General features: G+C 42.5%; 1 protein-coding gene across 1 annotated transcript; it reads right to left on the reverse strand.

Annotated features, from left to right (window-relative positions):
• Window positions 1-7,341: 7,341 nt before the first annotated feature.
• Window positions 7,342-15,373, reverse strand: LOC103722628 (L-type lectin-domain containing receptor kinase IX.1-like). The gene is made up of 2 exons (XM_026810588.4): window positions 8,735-15,373; window positions 7,342-7,984 (listed from the first exon to the last, which is right to left on the reverse strand). The coding sequence occupies exons 1-2, from the start codon at window positions 10,356-10,358 to the stop codon at window positions 7,530-7,532; spliced, it is 2,079 nt and encodes a 692-aa protein (XP_026666389.4). The 5' UTR covers window positions 10,359-15,373; the 3' UTR covers window positions 7,342-7,529.
• Window positions 15,374-16,255: the final 882 nt, after the last annotated feature.

Here is a 16,255-nt window from a genome sequence, read left to right on the forward strand (position 1 = left end):
AAAATGTTTCCCGCGAACCAAACGAGCCCAAAGAAGTCAAGATTGTTGTACGAGATCAGTTGCTTACTAGGGTTCGGTGACTGAAGTTTTTTAGGAGTTGGTGATATTTTTGGACTATTAATCTGTTAGTTTAGTATTTTTCATTCTTTCAGCCTTAGCGTGGATCACATTACTCTTCCCGTCATTGTTTGTAAGAGTCCAACAAAAGTTCTGCCGGCCAGTGGAGAGTAAGTACTAAATTTCACATCTTTGCATAGTTGATGCGACAAATTTCATAAAAAACAGTTGACGTTGCAAACATCGATGGACTACAATTACAAGTGCATGCAGGTTCCTTGAAGTTTTGGTGTGCCCTTGAATTGATGGCTTACCATTTAATTATGTGTCGCACCCTGAATCTATGAACTGGATCGGCCAAATGATACGGTCGCCCTGAAAACATATAAAGTTTGATAATTTATTATAACTCCAATATCCGTAAACAATAATAATTTTAATTTATAATAAATAAAAAAATTTATACAAGTACAATATTCAATTATTCGGCTAGTATCAATGATGCTCCATCTATTTATTCTTTCATCCATGACCTGAACCATAATCAAGTAATAAGCATCTTGCAATTCTAAAAAAAAAAGAAAAAAAAAAGGTGGTGTGAGCATTGCAGCTTAGTCAGAATCTCCACACATCTTAAGAAAATAGCAATAAACGATATTAGAGTGAAAACATAAATTATAAAATCTCTTTTCAAACATCCAGCACAACTTAATTAAATCGACAAATATTCCGATAAATATATATCAAATATCTGTCTTATCAAAAGAGATATATATTACAAATACCAACAAGTAAAACCTTTTATTCAACATTGGTTTTTTGTGTCTTATCATCCGTTCCTCTTTTTCTCAATTCTAAGTTCTATAATAATTTATTTTTCAGCTTTGGACTGACCAAAATCATGCCCCTCTCCATGACTGATAAATAAAGTTTCCAAGTATAAACTCACAGAGGCTAGCCCATGCATAAACTTGTAGATACTATCCCATGCTAAAGCCCATCGAGATTATGCTACGCATAAATTCGTCGAGGCTATCCTATGCATAAACTTGTGGAGGCTATTCACATGACGAGATTAGTCCAAACCATTTTTAATCCATCAGATCATTAGATATTATTCTTGTCCAATTAATTCCAATTTAGTAGTATCATTGTTCATATGGTCATGTTTTCAATAGGAGATATCCACATATAATAAATACATAAATATGCTCATACCAAATAGTATCATCTCATGCAAACTGAATTCATTGATCAAAATCCAATGATACAATTCCAACATTATAAATTCAAAAGTAATATATACTGGTGATCATGTACCATAATTTTTATCTATTGTCCATAACTCAGCTACGATGCTACTAATCCACACTTAACACATGTCTAATTAAAATTAATATGAAACCAAGTTGTCCTTAACCAATCATTGGCAATAACAATTAACCAATCATTGCTAGTTCCTAATTTAGAATTTTGACGTCCAAATTATTTTCATCCTAACTTTCTCAATCTTATCTAATACAAGACTAATAAAGAAAAAAATAGGAATTTATAGCATAAATATGTTGGCTCGAGATGTATAGTTTATTATACCTAATTAGAAAATTGTAATAACCAAAATTAAGGGTGGAACAATTCAAGAAAGAGAAAAAGGACACAACTAGCTAATTTAAATTATTCTGTCGCATTGATAGCAGAAACCTGGCAAGTTCTCATACCCAAATGCCTGCTAGAACATCCATGAGCTCCCCTTGATGAGGACCCTCGACTTAAGGGGATCAAGGGCATTTATCTCCAGCTTAAACCCTAGTGAATCCGAGCTTCCTTTGCTGGTTCGTGAACTCGTTTGGGGCCAATGGCCAGCTAGCCTGTCATGCCCCGAGCCTGGAGCACGGCAGATGCCGCACGCCTGCACGACGGACCGTACAGACATGCAAGGTTGTAGATCAAATCAAAGCAATGACAACTTTCTAAATATTTTTTTCCATAAAAATATATTCAATGCAATCTTCCAAAGTTTCAAAATACCATATGTCAACATAAATCAAATACTCTAACTAGTCTATCTAAAATGCCCATAATTAAATAAATCATTAGAAAATCTAGCGCACTCTCCAAGTTCCGAGCGATCAGGCGTCTATGCATCTAGATATGAAAAATAGAAAAATTATGATAATGAGGTACACTAGCCAAGTAAGCAACATTATACCCTAGAATGGGGTCAAAGCATGCGAGATATTTAATCAAAACACAAAATAATGATTGAAAAATAAACCACAAATAACATATTTTTTTTTGAAGCTTTTATCATTTCACAAAAACTATGATACCAAAATTTCAACATCAATAGGCTGTGGTCACGTAACCCAGTGGCATGGGTTGCACAAAGTGCCAAATTTACTATTATTAACCACCGATGGCAACGATGTACAAATCTACTATTATTAACCATCAGTGGCAACGGTGTCCAAATCCACTATTCTAATCATCAGTGGCGTGGTATCGAAACCAGTTTCTCACAGATACAAGTCGATAGGGCCAACAAAAAATCTCCATTGGCAAGGCCAGAACAGATCATAGTCATGCTAAGAATACATATATATATACAAAATAGATTTTTCATAATTTACCCAGTCGCATTTTCCAGATTTCATAACATATAACATAAATGCAAAATGATTATTAACATGTCTGACCCGATTAATTAAATACAAAATATATATCAAAATTTAATCAACTAATAATTATTTTACCAAATAATTTTGAAAACACACTTTTTTTGCTTAAATCCCACTTCAAACAAATGGGTTAGGTGCACCCGTTTAATTTCATTAAAATATTATTAATTTTAATATCATTTCAGAAGTCAAAATTAAATACTGGTGGAGAACAACCTTTTGCCCTCTTATCAGGTCGGTCGGATAATTGTGCTCAACTGCCCAGGTCGATCTGAGCCAGAAGGATTCAATGGGTCAGATGAAGTTCAAAAGTTGTCAAATTTAGTTGGGACTAAAGCAGTGGGCCGGTCTATTGCCCGGTTACCGGGGTGGTTCAGGGTCTCCAAACTAGGTTAACTTGGATCCGAGCAACAAAAGGAACATGACTTACACTAGGATCCCTAAGCCTGTCTAGAGAGAGAAAAAGGAGGACGACAGAGAATCTTGGCTCAGGTATGAACTTGGTCTGATCCTTGGTCTTGGGCTCAATTTGTGTGGTCTGGGTCAACCATGAGGAGAGGGCTAGATTTACTCAATTAAAGGAAAGTCAGGGACTAGTATCCACAATAAATGATTAGGGCCCAAGATTATCATGGCCCACAATAGTTGAATGGGGCCCAATATGGCCTAACATGAACACGACCCATGTGGATAAATAGAGCCCAAAATAATCACAGCCCGCAATGATTGGACAAGACCCAAGATGAATACGACCTACAATGGGTGAACAGGGCCCAAAATGAATACTGCCTAATTGGATAAACGACCCAACAGAACCTAAATGGATAAACGGCACAAATGGATAGACGGTCCAACATGACTCAAATGGGTAAACGCTCCAACAAAGCCCAAATGGATAAACGGCCCAACATGGCCCAAATAGATAAACAACCCAACATGGCCAAAATGGATAAACAACCCAACATGACCAAAATGGATAAACGGCCCAACACAATCCAAATGGGTAAACTGCCCAACCTAATTGGACAGGGCCCAAGATGAGTGTGGTCCACAATAGATGAACAAGGGCCAACTCAACCCATGATGGATGGATTCAGCCCACAACGTATATGGCCCAATGAACAATACCCAATCACGACCCATAGAGTTTTCTTCATCCCAATGGCTAAGAAACAAGGAAGAAGGGGAAGAAAAAAGGGGAGGAAAGGAAGAGGAGAGGAAGGTCGATGGCCTGACGCTGGCCCAGCCAGCGGCTTGTGTTGGTGCGGCCTATGGAGTAGCGGCGGCTGGCGGCTGCTCTGGCGGCCGGCGGCCGGTGAGAAGGGGAAGACAGAGATCCTTCTCGGTTGGCTCGAGACATGGAAAAGATACTAATGCAAGGGAGTTTGTCATGTTTCCGAGTATGCAATGCTCCACAGATTTAGGTCATACTCGTCAACAAGACTTTCTCTTAATCTAGGCACAAAGATAACGGAAAACTTTATAATTATCAAATTATTAAATATCTACCCCCTATGTACGTGCACTGCTTTTTCGGCTGATGGTTAACATACCACCCTTCCTCCACAGTTGCTAAAATGTGTTTGGCTGGAGTACAGCTGAGCATTGAAAATTAATAGGCAATCATAAGATCGAGTTGCATTATCTTTGGGCATCAACTATAATTTATTTAACCTACCTAGAGTCCCATCAGCAGATGGTACCGTAATGCAAGTACAAACTCCTCCTACGGCGAACCTCGGATAACCTTGGCAAAAGCTTCAAGCCACGGGGATTTCTACTGGATAGATCAACTTCTTTTACTTTTTAGACAGCCAAGAACAAATACACATCCATTACTTTATAAACAGAAGGGAAGACAGCAGGATTCCTTCAAAAAAGAAGAATCCAAGCAAGCCAATTTGGCATAATTCTCCCTCGATGACCGGGAGTTTTTATCACCTTCATGCAATCAAGAAGGGCATCCAGCTCATCATTCTCAAAGATTCTTCAAATTTCCCCTCTGTCGGCAGTGCCACTTAATCAGGCATCGATCCAAATCCTACTATCTGAAGCTCAAGTGCTTTGCGCATACTCTTGTTCTACTTTTCCCAAGTGAGTCAAAGCAAGCCATACAGAAGCAGATGTACAACCAGCCTAATGACTTATCTTTCGTAAGAGAAGCATGCGAGTAGCCCCAACTTCTTCGTCTTTTCTGCACATGAGAACTACTCATAGCATACTTGAGGAGCATTGCTTTCGATAACCAACTAGCATACAAACAAGAGAGGAGCGAATGATAAGCATTCCCTCATTCAGCATGTTGAACGAAGCAAGCTCTCTTCTCCTATCTTATAGCTAAGTCTTGAGTGAACCACTTTCCATACACAGCTCTCCAAGCAGCAAAATCATGCTTCGGAATGGTCAAATTACTCCACATAAACATGGCCAAGTATCTTGAGGTAGTTCTGGACTTTTTTGACGAGAAAAGCAATTATCATCCTCAATCCTCCAAGCGAACTTGCCCTGCCCTGAACTGCACATTGGTCTTCTGTTAAGTCCAGAAGAGTCTCCCCATTTTGAGTAATTCTAGCCACAGAAATGAGCTCTCCCTCCAATTCAAGGTGAACTCATCACTAGCCAGCTAGGTAACTCAGTCCTCAGTCAAGCCATGGAGCACTCTGGATGTTGAAATCACCATTTGTCGTAAAAACTTAAGCTTATAGGATGAGGTAGATTTATTTATATATTTTATATTTTCGTATACTTTCCTTCACATGTGGGCCGGACTTTGCTTTAATGGGTGAGCCCAACATATGAAATTTTTTAATATCCGGGTTAAAAAGTGCGGAGACAGAGTTCGTCTGATAGGATGAGGTAGATTTATTTATATATTTTATATTTTCTTATACTCTTCCTCACATGTGGGTCGGACTTTTCTTTTAATTGGTGAGCCCAACATGTGAAAATTTAATAATGGGGTTAAAGAGTGCGAAGACAAGATTCGAACTCAGGACCTCTGCTCTGATACTATGTTGAAATCACTACTTGTCCTAAAAACTTAAGCTTATAGGATGAAGTAGATTTATTTATATATTTTATATTTTCTTATACTGGAGTACAGAGCCTATCCCTAACAATTCTTTTTGTGAGACTAGAAACACAGTATTGGATCTAGTTATCTATTTCCGTAACAGAATTGGTGGATTTTCAATTTTCCAGTTGTCAATTCATATAAATCTTTTCCCCCATGGTGTTCTCTTACCTGGACTGGCAGAGGAGTTGCTATGACTCGATTGGCCTTCATTATCTCCGGCGTCTATTTCTGCATGCTTGGTTCAAACCGCCAAATATTTTTCCCTGTCCAGAGAATAAACTGGCTATTTTAATATGGATTCTGTGCAAATTTCTAAAATATATCTTTTTTGAGAGAAAATGGAGGAAGTGAGCCACTTCTCCCAACTTTATTAATAGAATGAATATTTGCAGAGGGTGGAATTCACAAAGGCAGAAGCGATCTCAAAGTGCGTACAGTAGTAGTTTCAGGTCTAGTCTATTTGTAATATGGGGGACAGGGATGTTTGGATCATCTCATTCTGGCACTACGTTGGCAAATTTGGAATGAGAGGAACACAAGAATCTTCTTGAGAAAAAAATCCTCAACCACCTCAATGATGCATAGAAACCCTCATACCATTCAAATTTTGGGCAACCTCTGCTCACAGAAGTCCTCAGAAATTCCTAAAATAGATAACTGAGTAAAGAATTCATCATAGACAAGTTATTTTCTTTCTGGTGTTATCCTCTTCAAGACTTCAAGTCAGTCTCTGCTGTATTTTTAATGATGATGGTAGATCGACCATGTGAACAAACAATAAATCCGTTTGGGGGAAAAAAGGATAAAAGCTTATAAGGTAATGTAGTATCTATGAATTTTAGGAGGTGAACAAGGAATAGTTTCTGAAACATGGGATGAGAAACCTGACGATGCATAAACAAGAATTGTTCAGAAATATCAAGTTTAAGCTTTCATGTATCTACTTGTTATTACAAATTCTGAGAACTATGTCCAGAAGTTGATGATCTAGTGCTAAATACATGGATTCAGGTGACGATACGGATGAAGATCAACCAATTCTTGGGTCATTTATTTGAGATTTAGTACATATATTTTTGTGAACCCAAGAAAAGAATTTCTCCTTCAACGACATGAGGTGCTTCAAACATGGATTTTATATGCAGAGATGACTTGCCAGTATGTGTTATATGATTTGTTATTGAGATGTAGGGAAGGCATATATAAAAAGCACTGCATCAATTCTTACCATTCAATCATGTGCTTGGTTAAAGGAGACACAAGCACAATTTTTTCTTTGCCTTTGCATCCCTTTAACAATAGTTTTAGTGTATATAGTTGTTGGGCACACATGCTTGAAAACATTTTTCATGTAACATATGCAGACATATTTGTTTCCTGTGAAAACAAATGTTAGCATAATGATATATATACTACGCATCATTATGCAGAGGAAAAAATAATGGACTTGCATTGAGATGTCGATGATCATCAATAGCATAGTTTAACATATCTTTTGCATGAAGCACCGCCAGCAGTGTAAAAGATGACTTGTGACAATGTTATAGGCATCTTGAGCAGTAAATTGGGTAAAAAAGCATCACAAAGTTTGGAAAATTGATAGTAAAGAACACATGATAGCATGGAGAAGCAATTTCCTCACCATGTTACATGATAAACATAATATATCAAACCTCCTAGAAAAAAAAAGCTCAATCTTTAAAACCTGTTTTAATTTCTTACTCAAAATAACTTCTGCGAATGTTTGAGTTGGAGCTTGAGGAGTAGCTACTAACTGAAGGTCCGCCGGATGATGATGATGCGGAGATAAAGTTGGAAATATCCATTGGAGGAAAATACATTGCTACAGGCATCTTGGGTGGCAGATCGGGTAGTGGAGCATCAAATTTGAGAACGTTAATTGCTTGTCTTATTGTCGGTCTCAGGTTGTAATCTGGATAGGCACACCACAACCCTACAATCATGAAGCGTTCCATTTGTTTCTCATCGAATTCCATCTTTAACCTTTTATCCACTGCCGTAAAACACATGTTTTTTCCATAAAGCTCCCAAACCCATTCTACCAAATTCACCTTGTCTTGCTTCTCTTTTAAATCAATTGGTTTTCTACCACATGCAATTTCTAGCACAACAACTCCAAAGCTGTATACATCTGATTCTTTGCTAGCTTTTCCTGTAAAATAGTATGATGCATTTCAATTAGCAAAAATTAATTTATATTTATCACCGTTAATTTCAAGTTAATTAAAACAATGCAGACCCAACTAAACAAGACAACTATGATCCAGACTTGATATTGTCATAAAGCACTTTCATATTGAGCCAGGCTAGCTTGGGTTTATTCTTGAGTGTAGCGGTTGATGGAGTAAGCCTCCAGGGTGGATATTTAGTTTGAGCAATCAATAGCCTTTTGTATAGGCTGGACCAATTCACTATTGGGTTAGACAAGCTTGACTAAAGAAACTTGTTTACCCCAATGAATTTGTGGGTAGGAATATATCTATGCCTAATGAACATCAGTCACAACACATAAGTTCGGCTGAATTTTAACTTCCTAACATGCAAGTAGAGGTGTTTTATTTTTTCTTCAGATACAATAGGGCAAGAAGATTGATGGTAAAATTTTCTGCAAATCGGACTATTAGAATATTCTTTGCAAGCCAAAATCAAGCCTGGCTATTGATAAAAATGGGATAGCAGTGATTGGTCTATCACTGTACCTTATAGCAGAGCTGATGATGGACGTAGGCCTAGACCGCAGGGTTGCCATGGGCTCAAAGAGCATTTTCCTTGGTCTAGGCCAAGCCACAGTCAGCAATTCAGCTCTACCTAGCATGAATAAAATCTCTTTCTATAAATTTCATCAGAAAAGCATCCATTCAGAGAGCCTTCAAAGTGCAGCTAGAATTATAATATTACTTACCTGTGGTAGCATATTCAGGTGCGATGTATCCCCTCGTCCCAGCCATAACCGTTGTTTGCATGTTACTGTCATGATCCACAAGCCTTGCTAGCCCAAAATCACCGAGTTTAGCATTGAATCCTGAATCCAACATCACGTTGCTTGGCTTGACATCTCTATGGACCACACACTGCTCCCACTCTTCGTGAAGATAGAGAAGTGCCGAGGCCAAGCCGAATGCGATCCGGTACCTCTCGGGCCATGTTAGCAGTCTCTCCTCGCTGTATAGATGCCGATCGAGGCTTTTGTTCGGCATGTACTCGTAGACAAGCAATAAATCGCCTTTTTGATGGCAGTAGCCGATGAGCTGCACAAGATTGCGATGCCGCACCCGGCTTATAATCGTGACTTCTGAGATATACTCCTTCTTCCCTTGCTTAGAATCTCTAGAAATCCTCTTGATCGCCACTTCTTGCTTTGTATCATCCAACATGCCCATGTAAACCTCCCCGAAACCTCCTTCCCCAAGCTTTGCCTCCCTAACAAAATTTCTGGTTGCAATCGCGAGTGCAGTATAAGAAAATTTCCTAGGGCCGCCACCTCTCTCGAATGCATTATTGAGGGACAATTCAAGAGCCATCTCTTCTTCTTCTTCTTCTTCTTGTGCTTCCATCCCTCCCCTGGCCCTCTTACGCCATACTACGGACCACAACAAACCCAACCCACATAGCAAGATCCCAATACCAACAGCAAGCCCCACGACTAGGCTCATCTTACTCCTTTTCTTGGCTTCGAAAGTTTCATTAGTTGGAGTAGGTCCAGGGCTGGGAGCAAGATCTTGAGAACCCAAATTGGAGGAATTGAACTCCCAGGAATAGATGCTATGCGTCTCGTAATCGTCCCCGGTGGAAGCTGAGAAACCAATGGTTACGTTCTCAGGCAGGTATTTCCGCAAGTCCACACCATAAAACAGGCTCCAATTCCTCAGAGGATTTGAAGCATTAATGAGGAAGACGCTCAAATTTTGAGCAACAGCATCGTAACTAACGGATGCATTGAACTGTGAATTCGTTCTGATGCTAGGATACATGTTCACTTGGTTTTTGGAAATGATCGACCATATGTCGATGCCCACATGGTTGTCGCTCGTATCCTTGACAGCAAGGTTCTTGTAGCTATCAAATTCGACAGCCACGACCTTGCTCTCCTCTGTTTCGTTGCCAGAACTTGAAAATAGTCCAAGACCCGCACCGGCTGAATCCGGTGGAGCCTTAGAAGTGATGGGTGAGAGGAAGAAGGCAAGCCCATCGGCACTATAATTTTTTCCTAAGCCGTCGATAGCGAATGTGAAATTTGTTGTGAAGTTGGCAAGCGTTCCTGAAGCTTTGTCCCAGAGAGGCACCGGTTTGGAATATGTGGCTCTTCCAACGCTATGGGTAAGGTTAGCCCCATTCCCCGCCTGGTTCTTGGTCAGTTGGACGTTTCTGACGTTAAAGTAGGCGTCGCCAGAGAAGCTTATGTTTGGTTTGTCGAGATCAATGCCAGCGAAGTTGAAATAGAGTGGGCTTGCAACGGGGATCAGGACGGTTAGCAACTGAAAGAGGAGAACTAAGATGCGGAGAGAACCAGACTTGCAGAGAGCCATTTGCTCGGGAAGGGTAGGAGGCTCGCCAAGCTAGATTTCTTGAGCGGTAGAAAGACAAGGGAGTTGTAGCGTCGTCAAGAAATTGTTCGTTGGGAATTAGTCACTTGAAGGGTACAGCCGTGCTTAGAGTTGATAGTTTCGTTGCACGACTAGTCTAATTGCAACTTGGACGGACGTCACGGACCTAGTCTTGCGACGATACAATTTTTTCATGCCCCAACTTGGTCTAATGCCCATATGTACATTTCTGGCGTCAAAAATGGTCAAAAATGGCGGGCCAATCGCACGATGGCACAAACAGGATCCACCAAGAACACGGAGCGGTCAAAGTAGGATATAGAATGCTGCTTTCCGGCACCGCTCATGCACCAGCTCAATAATTTTTCTCTAATCAAAATTTAATATTTAATGTTTGGTCAGGCTTTATCACCTCCACAAACACATCCAAAAAATTTAAACAAGTCTAATACATAGAAAGCTTACCAACTACTTATATATTTAATTAGATTCATCTAAAATAAGCAATGCTTAAGTAACATAATAATCTCCTAGAAAGATATATAAGCATAAAATAATGTAACACATATTGTTTAAGAAAGAAATGGGAAAGTCGTATCAGTTATTTAATTTTTTTTTTAAAAAAAAGTAGACTGAACAATTTGTCAATGCCTCCGCATCACGTTCAAGATTTGAAATTGTAAAATTTATTTTTAGTGAATCTTCCCTTCAGTACTCAAAAGTAAAATAATAAAATATTTCCGTGTAGATTTTTATAAACAACAGCATGACTAATTTGCAAGCCAAATGGATGGCATGACCTTACTCATGGATTTTTCCAAAATTGCTAGCACTCAATGCCCGTACATCATAGCGCTGGCAATTGTAAAAAGAGATGGCTAATTCCTTTTTCTAAGATCAATTTGTTAACAAAATTTTATGTTCAAGAACAGAAGAGTCACAAGATTAATGTGTGAGATCTAGACTGGGCCAGATCCACTTGACCGGCTCAGCCACCTAACTAGCGCTTCACGTGAGGGTACCGAAAAGAACACAATACGAGTGAGAACACAAGACCAATGGATGATTAGGACTAAGGACTTCTGATCAGAAAAATACAAAAAGATGACTAGATTATTCAAGAAGCTTCGACAAACTTGCTAGTTGTTGGGGGAAAAATAGACTGCTCCAAAACACGTGGATGCATCGTCGACACGTGATGACAGGTGCAACGGCAGCAACCTGCAGAGGCGCCCGATTTCGGCGCGCCCGACCTCGAGGCGCCCGATCTCGGCGCGCCCGACCTCGAGGCGCCCGACCGTGCGACTTCTCGCATGAGTGAGCTCCCGAAAACCACGACACTTGAGTACCTCCAAGTGCCCAGCACCGAGGAGCCCGAGCCAGTCCTCTGCATCGAGACCGAGCCGAGTTGGATGGATGTGTTCATCAGCTACTTGCAGAACGAAGTCCTCCCCGATGATGAGCTCGAAGCCCGCCGAACTAAGCGTCCGGCCTCCCGATATATCTTATACGAAGGCAAGCTCTAACGTAGGTCATTCACCTCTCCTTTCCTCAAATGCCTCTGTCCTTTAGAGGCGGATTATGCCATGCGAGAAGTTCATGAAGAAATCTACAAAAATCACCTAGGAGGCCGGGCCCTGGCCCACAAGATTCTACGCCAAGGACATTATTGGCCTCCGCTCCAAAAGACGCATCATACTTTGTCCAAAGGTGCGATCGGTGTCAGCAGAACGCCAACATTCAGCACCGACCCTCAGTCCCACTGACCTCGATCAACGCCCCCTGACTATTTGCCCAATGGGGGATTGATATCTTGGGACCTTTTCTCCAAGCCACCGGGCAGAGAAAGTTCCTTATTATCTCCATCGACTACTTCACCAAGTGGGTCGAAACTGAACCGGTGGCTCAAATATCTGAGCCAAGATGCGAGACTTCGTCTGAAAATCAATAATCTACAGATTCGGACTCCCCCGCATCCTCATATCCAACAACGATTGCCAGTTCGACAAAGTCCACTTCAGAAAGTTCTGCTCCGAGCTCGTCATCGACCGTCGTTTCACCTCGGTCATTCATCTACGGATGAATGGAGAAACCGAGGTGACGAACCGCACCATTCTCCAAGAACTCAAAGCCAGACTCGACCGAGCCAAAGGGCAATGGGTCGAAGATCTCTACAATGTTCTCTGGACCTACAGGACTACGTTCCGACTCCCCACCGGCGAGACCCCCTTCAACCTGGCCTACGGAACGAAAGCCGTCATCCCCTTGGAGATCGGACTTCCATCACTAAGGGTGGGGAACTATGATGAAGCCTCCAACTCATCTCAGCTTAGAAGCAACTTGGACCTCGTCGAGAAGACGAGGGAGGCCGCTCGAGTCCGCATGGCGAGATGCCAACAGAAAGTGGCGCAGTACTACAACTCCATGGTAAAGGTCAAGCTCTTCAAGGTGGGAGATCTCATCCTGAGAAAAACTGAAGCCTCTCAACCTACTAAGCAAGAGAAGTTCGCCTCAAATTTGGAGGGGCCATACCAGGTTGCTCGAGTCCAGCGGCCCGGAGCATACAAATTGGAGTCTCTTGAAGGGACCCTCATTTCCCAAAGCTAGAACTCCAAAAATCTCAGGATGTATTATCAGTGAAGCCCCCAGGGGTCTTTGATAGTCAAGTTTAAAGACCACGCAATAGCACGTATCTGGCAGGATAGTGATTACGGATATCGATCCACAGGGATTGGGGTACAGTTGTTTTCTTAAAAAAATATTTGAAAAAAAAAATTTGTGAAGTCTATTAAACTAAGCAATTTAATAAGAAATGCAATTAAAATGATATCAGTTTGGAGGAACCTAGGGCAAAGAATTCACCACTAACATTGGAACAAGGATTATTTGTATTTTAATCTATTCTTGGATTAACATGCAAATTGGCTACAAGCCTAATAAGCATTTAAATAGAAATTCACAAAAGTAATTTGAAAATAATCCATCTTCAGTTGACATGAAATGTCTACCCTAAACTAATGTGGCAGGACACTGCATCTTCCCTAAGCATGGACTATCTTATATTTACTTAGTGATCATGAAGAACAATTGTACGAACATCATACTTAAAATCACAGAAATTAAATATGATTCAAAAGAAGATATCCATTGAAAACAATAAGTTCACACAACCCCAAGAATATAAAATAAAATATAAAACCCGTGTCCCTTTGTTAGGGCTGCATCCGGCCCTAGAGAGAAGATCAACCTTCCATGGAGTCGTGGGCGACAGCAGCAGTGGCACAGCAGCGGGCTTCTATTTCTTCCTTCTCTCCCTTCGGCGATTCTCCTCTTATCATTTCATTTCTTTTTTTTTTTTCGTGGGAAGTAATTCCCATAATACCCAAACTATTATCTCTCCTTTTATTTCTTTTCTTCCCGTGGGAACTTGGCTTCTGAGGAGATTAGTTGATGGGAGAAGCCCACCATGGGGAAGAAGAATGCCTTGGTCTTCACGTCCGACTCCTTTAATTAGACTGCCCACCTTCCTATTCCGAGTGTAGATAAGGATCAATGGCTGCGGGATAAGGTCGAATCCTTGATCCTTGAATGCGAAAGATATGCTGCTGGCTCTGATCCGGATGGGAGAACGATCCGTGATGCACGGGATGCATGCGGGTGAGCAGCTGAGATTGTGAGGCTTGGGATTTGGATGTGGAGAGTATCTCAGACGCGGGAGGGACACGGATTATATCACGGAGAGATAGGTGGTAACTGGCTGCGGGATGAACGGTTGGAGACATCCGCAGATGAAGAGGAGACGTTGGGATCTCGGCTGATGGCTTGGTTCGGAAGAGGGAAGACACGCGGATGGGAGGAATCCGGAAGAAGATGGGAACAGGCGCGAGGGGGAGCTGGACTCTGTTTTGTGGGCAGTTTGGATGTGAGCGTGGGAAGGATGAGGATGAACATGAACGGGAGATACACGTAACAGGGGATGATGTAGATGAAGTTACGAAATAAGGATGTAATCCGAGATGCAGGGGATTTTGTTTTAAAGCAGGGGAAGAAAGAATGGAACGTGGGATAATCTGTGATGACGCGGAGATGAAGATGTTGGGAACGGAAGATAGCTGGGACGTTGAGGATGCTGTCCACGGTTGGAAAACAGGGGATGTTCCACGGGCACAGTTGAATGGGGTTGATCTGGAACGAGAGGATAGGAAATCTAGGAGTTCGGTTGGGAGGAACTGGGATCGGTGGATGCTATGCATTTGGTTCGGATTTGTGAAGGAAGAACAGGTGACGGAAGGTGTTGGGATGAATCTGTGGATAAGGGAGGACTCGGCCTCTGTTCCGCTGAAGCAGGGGATAAGGATTACCGTGGAAGGAGCTTTGAAGCGAGACTTCATATGCAGCGGATCCCAGAATGGATGAGGCTTTAGCTGGATTGGAGCTTATCCCATGGATGAAGGAGGCTGTGAGCAATCCGTTGGTGAGAGCTGGACGCAGGAGGATGTGGATGATGATTTGAACTTATCCCGTGGATCAGGATGGCCGGCAGTTGAACAGAGGATTTAGAGCTGTGAACGGCTTGAATGCTCATCCTTGGAGCTCGGGGATGTTTCCGTTGGCTGTGTTCACGGCTAGGGAACTCGTACGTGGATGAATTCTGTTCGTGGGAGGAAGCTGGATGATGTTGTTTGCTGCTGGGAGGAGATCCAGAAACGAGGAAGACGCATACGGTTGGTAACAGGGAGTATACCGTGTGAGATTTGTTGGACTTGATCCGGAGAAGAGGATGAGGCTGAATACGAGCGGCTGGGATTTATTTGGGAGAAAGGATTTTAGTTGGAGATGATAAGGAAGAAGAGAATCGTGAGCCATGATGGTCGGCTGGGAAGTCTTGGGATGACCCTATTTTTTTTGGACATGGAACAGGGGAGGATCATGCGCGAGCCAAGTCTTCCTCGACCTCGGAAAGCATCGCAGAGTCGACCGCGAGCCCAGACTCCCTCGACCTCGCGCATGATCCTCCGACTAAGATTGGGATGCCCCGCTGAGTCGACCGCGAGTCAAGTCTCCCTCGACCTCGGGAAACATCGCAGAGTCTACCGCGAGCCCAGGCTTCCTCGACCTTGCGCATGATCCCCCGACTAAAGTCGGGATGCCCCACTGAGTCGACCGCGAGCTAAGTCTCCCTCGACCTCGAAAAGTATCGCAGAGTCGACCGCGAGCCCAGACTCCCTCGACCTCGCACATGATTTCCCGATTAAGGTCGGACATCATTCAACACCTCCTACGACAACACGCCCCGATCTGAATGGGGACACTTTGCCATGTCGACCACAAGCCAAAGAAGGCTGCTGAAGTTGACCTCGGAGCGGAGTCGCTTAGCTCGACCTGAGACACTTAGCACAAGCTACACGAGAGGTATACCCTATTGGGCGCATACATCTCTCTATATTTACCTGGTTACATTACAGAACGATCAACGGACGAGGCTCGCCTCCTACGTGTATCTCCGATAAGGCCTCGACCGGGCTCGGGATCCCCCGACCGAGGTCGGGATGCCCCGCAGAGCCGACCGCGAGCCCAAGCTCCCTCGGCCTTGCATACGGTCTTCCGACCAGGCTCGGAAGCCCGGCCCTGTTCGTACGCCTCAACCTGGTTCGAGATAACCTGCTACGACGACCTCGAGCTCTACCTGATGATGTTCCGGCCAAGCTCGAGGATACCCAGTCACATTGGCCGTGAACCCCATTTCAAGTCCTGCCTAGCTGCGCCTCGACCAAGTTCGAGATCAAAGAGCATGTACGCTCCGACGGCAGCTCAGCCTCGGCCTACGCTGCTATTGAGTCTGAGCTCAAAGGCCTTTCCGGAAGCCGAGCCTAAGTCTT

The sequence above is a fragment of the Phoenix dactylifera genome, chromosome 2 (assembly GCF_051530095.1).
Source record: "Phoenix dactylifera cultivar Ajwa chromosome 2, Ajwa_hap1_PhDact_Kaust_v1.1, whole genome shotgun sequence".
NCBI classification, from domain to species: Eukaryota; Viridiplantae; Streptophyta; class Magnoliopsida; order Arecales; family Arecaceae; genus Phoenix; species Phoenix dactylifera.

Excerpts from the sequence above, each read along its gene's own strand:
- LOC103722628 (XM_026810588.4), bottom strand. The coding sequence starts at position 10,358 with ATGGCTCTCTGCAAGTCTGGTTCTCTCCGCATCTTAGTTCTCCTCTTT. Across the intron at positions 7,985-8,734 it reads ACCTGAATATGCTACCACAG|GAAAAGCTAGCAAAGAATCA; the intron begins GTAAGTAATATT and ends ACTATTTTACAG.